This window comes from Prorops nasuta, unplaced genomic scaffold (assembly GCF_024137725.1).
Source record: "Prorops nasuta isolate Cenicafe-Biocafe unplaced genomic scaffold, Cenicafe_Pnas_1.2 PNAS00015, whole genome shotgun sequence".
In the NCBI taxonomy this organism is placed as follows: domain Eukaryota; kingdom Metazoa; phylum Arthropoda; class Insecta; order Hymenoptera; family Bethylidae; genus Prorops; species Prorops nasuta.
In genome coordinates, this window is record NW_027116812.1 from 5,790,896 (window position 1) to 5,800,422 (window position 9,527).

At 38.5% G+C, this 9,527-nt stretch overlaps 1 protein-coding gene across 5 annotated transcripts; it reads right to left on the reverse strand.

The window, feature by feature from the left end:
- Nucleotides 1-3,098: 3,098 nt before the first annotated feature.
- On the reverse strand, nucleotides 3,099-9,312 carry Lnk (SH2B adapter-like protein Lnk). 5 transcript variants are annotated; one of them, XR_010823516.1, is made up of 7 exons: nucleotides 7,689-9,312; nucleotides 6,647-7,497; nucleotides 6,356-6,558; nucleotides 5,942-6,277; nucleotides 5,473-5,537; nucleotides 5,258-5,370; nucleotides 5,067-5,194 (listed from the first exon to the last, which is right to left on the reverse strand). XR_010823516.1 is itself a non-coding variant. In XM_066736375.1 (6 exons), exons 2-6 carry the CDS (start codon nucleotides 8,027-8,029, stop codon nucleotides 5,060-5,062), a joined length of 1,782 nt encoding a protein of 593 aa, XP_066592472.1. In that variant the 5' UTR covers nucleotides 8,030-8,210; nucleotides 9,056-9,312; the 3' UTR covers nucleotides 3,099-5,059. The 5 variants fall into 5 exon arrangements, 3 of the variants coding, with proteins under 3 accessions (XP_066592472.1, XP_066592471.1, XP_066592473.1); XM_066736375.1 differs by lacking the exons at nucleotides 5,258-5,370; nucleotides 5,473-5,537 and having other exon boundaries at nucleotides 3,099-5,194; nucleotides 6,026-6,277; nucleotides 7,689-8,210; nucleotides 9,056-9,312; XM_066736374.1 differs by lacking the exons at nucleotides 5,258-5,370; nucleotides 5,473-5,537 and having other exon boundaries at nucleotides 3,099-5,194; nucleotides 6,026-6,277; nucleotides 7,689-8,210; nucleotides 8,264-9,312.
- Between the last annotated feature and the right edge of the window lie 215 nt (nucleotides 9,313-9,527).

Consider the following 9,527-nt stretch of genomic DNA (forward strand, 5'->3'; position numbering starts at 1 on the left):
AAATTCACGATGAATTATCACAGATGAAAGTTAGAGGAAGGAATTGATGCGAAGGTCTCGCCGTGGAAGTTTATAATGGGTATTTCAACATGATCGTGCGACGAGCACGTGCTGCTGGAGAAGAAAAAAACTTCCAACGTGTTATTGCTGGAAGAATCTCGTTGAAGAAGAAACTTACAGTGTCTACTAGGTCAAGTAACGTTCCTAAGGTGTTTTGGGAAAATATTCCGTCTCAGCTACACTATTCCACGGAGTATATCATCGCTACTACGGTGCTATTGTTGACAGAGCGATTAAGAAGAAACCAAATGAGTTGCCAAACGCTTATCAGCTTTCGTCACAGTCGTAAGAACGAGACATGCAAACAATATTGCGTTAGAGAGGATTTCCGGAACTGAACGTTCATGTTTGGATGCCAGGATGATTCAGATTATTGTTTTCTCGCGGTGTTAGAGAGAAGCTGTAAGCGGGAAGTACGAGCATGTATACGCTAAACGGAGTATAAACATGCTTGTGTGTACGGTATCGCAACGAAAAATTGCAAAATTGCGAGCATTCTGAAAATCGGATGATCAAGTGCGAAGCATCGGAATTGGATAATTTCTATCACGTATGGGTGCGATGATAGCGAGTATGCATATAAAGGATGAAAAAGAGTGATTGGTGTATTCCTCGGGCCCGAGGCGAAATAACGAATTCTCCGCAGATACCTCGACCTTGGCCGACATGAGTAGCCGCAGGGTATATTGTTAAACGATTTTTTGGCGAATGACCGAGAACGACCATTAATACCTCGATGAAGAAATCTCATTGATTTCGCGTAGAGGCAAAAGACCTTTCTCCGAAGGCAACGTACTTGTATACAAATTCCTTCGTCCTTGTCTCGCTCGGCTTTTCCTTTTACCGGCGTCCAATATTGACAATCAGGAACAACCTCCTGTGGAAAAGGACAAAAAAAAGTGGCAAATTTCGATGAGTGCTAGCGACGCGACGCTTTTAGATAAGGGCGCTATCTTCAAGGGTAAATCGATAAATGGGGCTGCATCGCTCGTACTTGACCGACTACTCTATATATATATATATATATTTATCAAAGGTACCCTTGCTTATGCGCCAAGAAAGCAAAAAGCCATGCAAAAAGAAAGATGCCATAAAGATATGATCGATGGCGCGTTGGAAACATCAGAAGCGGAGTGGCCAGCGTAAGGAGCAACCTGTACCGTTACTACTTGCGTTTACCCAATGAATAAGTGCCACTGTCGCTAAACCTTCCCAAACGATGCCTCCTTCACTCGTGCTAAGTAATACAAAAATCCTCTAGAAAAAAAAACGACGTCGAGAAGTTTCCATTGGGCGACCAAGGGTTCCAAACGAATTCTTTGAAATACAAGCGAATAGAAAATATATTGAAAAATTCCAAGGAGATATTTTATTTCGCGTCCTCGATACACTGGGATAGTAATAAATTTGCATCTCTCGCTTATTATTCTCAATTTATCAGACAGGGCTTTTTTCTCGCCTCTCGGATACCGCTAAAGTCGCAGCAACAAATCACCTCTGACGATTTGCCGTAAGGCTGGGTGAATTTTCATTTTTTATCTTGGGACTCCTGCGAAAGTGGACTCTTCGTGACAGTGGTAAGAGACAAAGCAAATATCGCTGGAGCGAACGTGTAATCATTACGCAACCGTGGCAATTGGAAAACAATGTAAAGTAATCCCGCGAATTTACAATTGAGTCGTTTCGTCCTGGGAATTAGCGAAACTCTGTGTATACTTTAGAGAGATCCGATGGTTTAGAAAATTAAGAGATATTGTTTGTAAGTGGTCTATATAGATATATACTGAGCCAACGCGCTGGGCGTTAAAAAACTCGTAGACAGATTCGTATGCGGAGAAGCGACCGGTGTTTCAAATGACGGTGTCGATAAATTGCGTCACGAGGAAACTTCTACACGTCTGCATGCAGTCGTGCGAAACGCAGCTCCGGTCGTAAATGCAGTTGCAACTAAGTATAGAAAAAAAGCCAGCAATCAGAGCTCCGTGGCACGAGTGAATATAAAGGACCAAGTATAATTTAGTAAAGCCGAGTTATTAACATAAATTGTAAGAAAAACTGTATCTCGACTGATCACTTACCTAACTTTTAACGGTACGTTTCTCTTCGTGATAGTAAAAGGCTCTTGGTGCCAGTATAGAATTATCAATGAACCAGGCTTGAATTCGTAAAGCGTCAAATTGTGGTTCAATGGACCTATGGAAGAGAGGTTGAGTGCGATGCAATTGCTGCTATGAAAAAAAAGCAACAGAGCTGGCGAGTGACTCCCTGAAACAAGATGCGTCACGCAGTCTCCTGGCGAATTTATAAACTTGTTTGTTTTGGACAAGGCGATAAATTAGGATCATGGCAGGAGTGTCATAGGCCAGATCGTTGCACAATCGAAACGTATTTATGCGAATTGACGAGAACGCACGGAGCATCGTCAAAACACGGTTGTTTCGCAAAAGCACGCCGCAGAGTGCGTAGCGTATCGAATAGTGCGCATGAATCCTTTGCGTGACACTTTGGCAGCCTCTTCTGGGAATCCTCACCTTTACCTTCTCGCTATCTCTATATGTACTGGATATTCACCAATTAGCCTCCTCCCATCTTTATGGTAAACTTTCCCGTTCGACAAAACCTGTTTTTTTGTTAATTCCGTACGACTATCTTAAATCAAATTTGTATGAAAACGTGACACCGACTCGATTTTTGCGCTTCACCCAATTATCCAAAGCTATATGTGTTTCATTCGTTTCGCGTTACGCAAGTCCTTGCCCATCCTTATTTCTAAGGTTTGGCTTAAGGAACCATGGCCTACTTGGATAAATTCATAAGAAAAAGATTCCACGACGATTTGCAGATTGAATTCGTGAATTCTCTCAAGCTATACTCGCTCATATAAATTTATAATCCAGCGATAATATTATTCATCGTATACGCTTTTTTTTAAGAGCTTTAAAGAGGAAAGTTGTTGACAGACCCTTTGACTAAGAGTACAGACAATTAACAGTGAGATTAAAGTAAACTGCTTCCAAATTAATTGAAAGATAATGTGATATAGGAATATTGTGAGCTTTTATTTACTTACAAACTAATTTTACAGACTCAGTCTTATTGCGCTAGGATATTATTGATCTCGATGCATTAAACATATAGTTCTATTCCTATGGAAATATACAGAGCGATCCTTTCTGTATTTTAAAATACTTTGATCTATCAGAATCAATGACAGATTTACATAATAATAAATAGCGAGATGATTTATCCGTTTCACTTGCTTTATTCTTTAATAATAGTTTCCAATCGAGGCAACAACGGATGTTCATTGTGTAGAAATCACTCAAAAATGCATGCAGGGTAGTCCATATAGTAGAAAACTACTGTTAATACCCTGAGAGTCAAGTAATCTTCTGCTTTTATTATATATTCCATGTTCTATTTTTTTCATTATTCTTATTCTTCTTCTCATTTTCATAATTCTTCTATACCCAATACAAATCGCAGGACAGAAATATAACTTTTAGTAGCAGTGCCGTTCCAGAGGCAAGCAACCATAGATTATCGTGAAATCGAAAACAAAATTTTACTTCCATTGTTACAATTGTTGAAAACTATCCTCATCCTTGATAAACTAAATTTCGACTATTTTTATTAATACATGTTAATAATTTTGAGGTTAGATGTTTCAACTATTATAATACCCATTATAATTAATTGATTCAATGCTTAACAATACACTTTTTAGTTTTTAACCTTTAATTAGGCAAATGGGTTCAACGCCCATTCGGTTAGTATGATAATTTTCTTGATGCCCCTAATTAAGGGTTAATGGTAATTTCACAAAAATATACATGTACTGTCTCGTGCATAAGTTATTATAAAAAGGATCAACATTTGAATAGTTATATTGTGATACAAATGTCCAAATTTTTATATAGATAATTATTTGTTTTTGTGAATTATTGTTACTGATGAAAATTTGTTGGAAGTTATCTGACAATGATAGTAAAAAGAAAGTAGACAGCAGAAGCCAAACCAAAAATCAATTTAGAAAACGAACTTTGGTATTGTATAAAATGTCGTTATTAATGGTATATTATGCTACTAGTGCGCAGTGTTTTTTTTGCAAGCGTAAGAAATGTTGCCACACGAGCCGAAGGCGAGATTGACTTTTTCCATGTGTAAAAAAAAGTTGCGCACGCGTTGCATACGATATTTTCTGCTCGGTAGCGAGCAAAGCTAGTATGAGAGTGAATTTTCATTACTTTGCGCAGACTTTGACAAAAAGTATTCTATGCGCAACGAAAATTTCACTTTGCACGCTACCACGCAGAAAAAAATGATCTTCAAGAAATTACTTAGTATAAGCATATGGCAGTCCATTACCGTCAGAATAGGAGGGTATTATGTACATGTATCAGCTTTTCACATGCCCATATATGTACAATAGCGTAAAATTACATAAGTACTGACAACAAGCAACGCAATGCACAGTCGTTTCTATGTACAAAATAATTTTAATCTCTAATAATTAAGGAGGCACACACCGCTTACTCGTTTCCAATGCATTAAATGTGTGTCGCAATAAACGATATACGAAAAATATTGTTCGATGCTATATAATATTTAACATAACTTGTGTATTATCTTTATCTCTCTCATCAGTATCTTTATAATTATATCCTTTATTACCACTGATTATGGTATTCTTTCTATAAATGCAATTATAAAACATGATTTTTGGGAGAAAAATTTTTCGAAAAACTTTAGTACAAGAACCGAAAAATTGGAAGCGACTGATTTTAAGACAATATACAATTTGCGTTTAGTTGTAGGTTAACGTTTAATGTTCCTGTCGTCGGATTGAGCAAGACTGTTCAAATTAGAAGCTATGGACAATCCACTGAGAGCACGAACATGTGATCGATACCTTGTCAGTTATTAAAGTCAAAAGAATTGTTCAATCCGTGGGACTGACTGGATGATAGCCTGACGGCAGAGTATTGCGAATCCAGCGTTAGAGAAAACTGTAAGCATTCTGTACAGCCCTGCCAGATGATGCTGAGTTTTGTTGGTCCGAAGTATTATTTTGCTGTGCCAGTCTTTCCAATGACTCTGTTCGTGTTCTTATGGAACCCCCATATGTCTGCACCTGTTTGTACAATGAAAAACGAACATTTTATTGATTCATAGCGTTTGACGTAAGCATACATACATTCAAAACCTTTGAGCTCTTTCATTGAGAAATACCCGTGTGCATCAATGGATACTTATCCAAGCGAATAAATATACAAGTAAAATAGATTATTTTGTCATAAGCACTCGACTCTGGATACCCGGAAGTTTCAAGAGCACAAACATTATCGCATAACGTAAGTTTCCATATTTTCAATACTTAACAGATGAATACTAAGTAGAATATTAATTTACCAGAAGTCTAATGCGATTGAATAAACAAAATATGTTTGCATTTGAACTCGTACCACACACTTTGCCTGCAATCATTGGACCAGTTTGACTCATATGTTTACCCAATTCGTAATATCTATTATACATATTTGTATATGAAAAAGATAACGATACTTTGGAACATTGAAAGATTTGCGAGAGTTAGAATATCATATCGTGTCTGCTTTGTTTGGAGTTTGCACAAACTTGTATAGCAGGTACTCACAGTATATTAATAATAATAGTTATACATTATTGGAATATACTATTTTTCTATCGCATCACAATTTTCATTTAAAGTACTGCGCATTTGTGTGCAAGTAAAAAAACAGGTATGCCCACAGATCCGCTAATAGTATAAACTATGGAGTATGATATTAACTGCAAAAGCGTTAAACTGCCAAAAGTTGGACAGGAAGGCGCATTTTGCTGTAGCTGGTTATCTACTCACTGTCTGTAGATCAGACTTCAGACTGTGGGTGTCGGCCATTCGTGCTCACTCAAGAAGAGTTAGACATCCACTGCTGACTCTTACTTCTCTGGGCTCCGGGGCTGCTGGCGGCCTTCTCTCCGGTGGCTGCTGTTGATTTGCATTATTGCTATTGTGTTGTCCTAATCGGTAGGTAGAAGGTGCCACTACGAATTCCGTCAAAGTTACATCTGCGGTTCCACCGGATTCAAGGGGTATGGCATTCTGTCGGAAATGCTCAAGCATTTCAAGCATTGTTGGAAAACACAGATGTTGAACTCGGCAATGACCTTGATCGTTCAATGTCATCCGTAAATGCTGTAAAACGGATAATCGAAATATTACATCGATTATTATTATTAATCGACGTTCAATGAAAATATCTTTTCTAATTACCTTGGCTCGTCCTTGAAAGTTAAATGTTAAAACAAATTCTCCTTTTCGTGTTTCACTTTGTCGTACAAGAAATATTCCATGACCACTAGCAGCATTGTGCAATACTAGTTGCGCAGCATCAGATCTGGGTAATGTTCCATGGAACCAGGGATACTCTCTTAAACTATTTGACAAATCTAATTCCCCATCATTACCACCAACCACTGAAAGAGTAACATAGTTACTTTACAAATTTGTCTAATTAACAATATTAATTGTTATCTTTGTAATTTTCATGACTAAATCACTTACTTTGCTCAATTTCTTGTTGAGATGAACATAATTCCAAATTACTACTGCTGCGTGTATTGAGTCTTGGTGGTAATTCAGGTGGATTTCCTTGTGCATCCTCACCATGCTCATGAGGACCAGATCTTGAGCATTTACTCGCAGAATTTGCTCTTAATCTTTCATTTTCTGTACCTCCACCTAAAGCACCATGTACCAAAGAATTACCTACAGGATCACCAGGACTGACACCGGTAAGACTTAAGTTCTGCTGTGTGCGCATACAGTACTTGATTGTTGCAAGCCATGATCTCATATCATTGGAATCATGAGCTTCTATTACAAATTCCATATTTTGTGTTTTGAGTACAAATGTATTTTCATGATCTGGCATTTCTAATGCCGTAGTTTCCCTAGCTTCGATTATTGCAGAACAAAAAACTCCACTGCGAGGCTTTACTGCTTTAGGAGGAGAGTAAAATTCTAACATATATCCACCAATAGCTTTTATTAATGCTAGTCTGGACTTTTCCCATTTTTGAGTGCCATCAATATTTTCTCCCATTAGAGAATTAACAACTCCCTCCTTTCTACATTCTACAACAATTTTAGACAGTTTGGCTTTCCAATGTTTGTCCTTACGGTGTTCGCTATGCGACAGCTCCACTTCGTCACTTTGTTGCTTGTGGAAGAATCCTTTTCCCTTTTTAAGTCCTTTAAAAGACAGCCTTCTAAAGAATGCTTTATGAGCAGGCTTTGGAGATATAGTTTCTCCATCATGCTCAGAGTAATCACTGAATTCTTCGTGGGATGATGCACGGATGGGTGCATTATTGTTTTGTATTGGTAAGACTGTGTCTCTCTCATTGAGTGGCCTATGCAAATGATAAGATAGGTTGATTATTTATTAAGGTGAAATCAAAGAGAAAAAGGCTTGGGTAATCGTAGTCTGCGTATCTGTGCTCACTTATAATATTCATAGTACAGATTGCAGTACGCTCAGTATGAGTGATGTATTAAGAAAGTTAAAGCAAGGATCAAGAATATATTTACTGAAATCTAATACCTGTTCGTTCGACGAAGGTACTCGGTTTGAAAGTGCTCGCAAAAGCTCTCTACAAATTTTGTAAGGAAAGTTTGATAAGAGAGATTGGCCCTGGCACTTTCGGGTAAATTAAGACTGACGTAGGTGCAGAAAGCTTTGGCGAAATCAGATGCGGTAGCGCGGGCGTGTCTGTCACAAAATTCGATCCAACCGTTTGTAGTTTCTGGCGTCGCGGCCGTTGCCGGCGACGCTGTCGACGACGTCGTTGTCGTCGTGACAGCTGCCGGTGCCGGTGTTGTCGTCGTTGTCGTTATAGCCGTCGTCGTTATCGTCGCTACCGCCGTCAAAGTATAAACACTCATTACCGGCGTTTGCCTAGCAGTGGGGGAGATATTCTCTTCCACCCCCCACCCTCCCTCAATCTGCTCGTTTCCGCTCGCTAATCGAGTACTTGATACTTATTTCTCCTCCTAGTCACTTCCTATCCTTGCCTGCCGCTTGCCTTTACTCCCAACAACCGCCGTTACCACCTCTGATTCGTCGCTGTAATAACTAGATTATTAACGCGTTTCACCGTACTGACGCAACTAACGTACCATCGTATTCCAATTCCACATAAGCACATGGCCAATCACCACGCTGTACAAATGCGGATTTTTCATATATGCATGTACATATAGATATATACATGTATATATAACATAAACGCCTCTTCTGAGAAAAAATCTCGCAAGCAAGATTTTCAAGGAGAGTGCAAGTAGCAAAAAATGCTATTGCTATGCGAGAAGGATCATTGATCGAGATGGTATCTTCCCCCAATTTCATCACCGAGCAATGCAAGAATGTACAGTCGGTCTTTCTCAGTTTTTCACGCACATATTGTTCCAACAAGGCACCCACTGGATATCGCTGTGTCGTGTATGAAACGGCGCATAAAACTTAAAGCGAAAGACCTATCGTCTTGAACGGCTAATCGATAAAATCGCTAATTTCAGGTCCAAAACGAGCTCTGAGAAACTCCTGATTTCCTACAGCTTTCAAAATACTCTAGTTTCTCTCGACCAAATCAAGTGAATTGTTTTTCCCTTTGATTCCATGATTAATGCGTACTACACGTGCCACCACGTTTATTTTTATCAGAAACGAACCAAGGAACCAACCAAACAGTTAATGTCTCGCAATCCTGACGATAGGGTACTCTTCCATCTCGTTAAACTCGTTAAACTTAAACTACAATCTATAAATCACGCTGAGTATCTTTTAATCAATGAATCCTAAATCCAAGTGAACTCGCAAATCCGCTCTCTGTTCTCTGATTCGACTCAATGGAATCTAATGGCATCATAGCGCAATCTGATGTAATTCTTATTTCAAATAAACACACTTACTGACGTAGACGGGCTTGTTCCGAATTCCGATATCAAGCTACAATTGCTCAAGCCACGTTTTACCTTAACCTCTCCGGCTCATTCAACCCAAGCAAACACAGTACAATGGAGAATGCTTGAGAGGTTATTTTTACCAATAATAACGTATTTTCACTCACAATTAACACATGTTAATCAAATCATTTCTCGTCATAGTCTAACTTTCGTTAAAAAAAAAAGAAACTTTCATTGCGACGATTGTTTGAAAATCTGGACAATTGATACAATACTAACAATACCATGAGAACTAAACTAGACGCTTTTACGATCTCTTCTCTTCTCTTTTTCTCTCATTATAGCAGAAAACAGCTCCATCTATGTATTTTCTGCGCGTGACACTTTTTACTCGCACCTGCTTAGAGCAAGTAGACTTCTGCCTTACCTATAATACCTACAATGAATAAAATAGAACAAAATTTAAGAAACAAATATT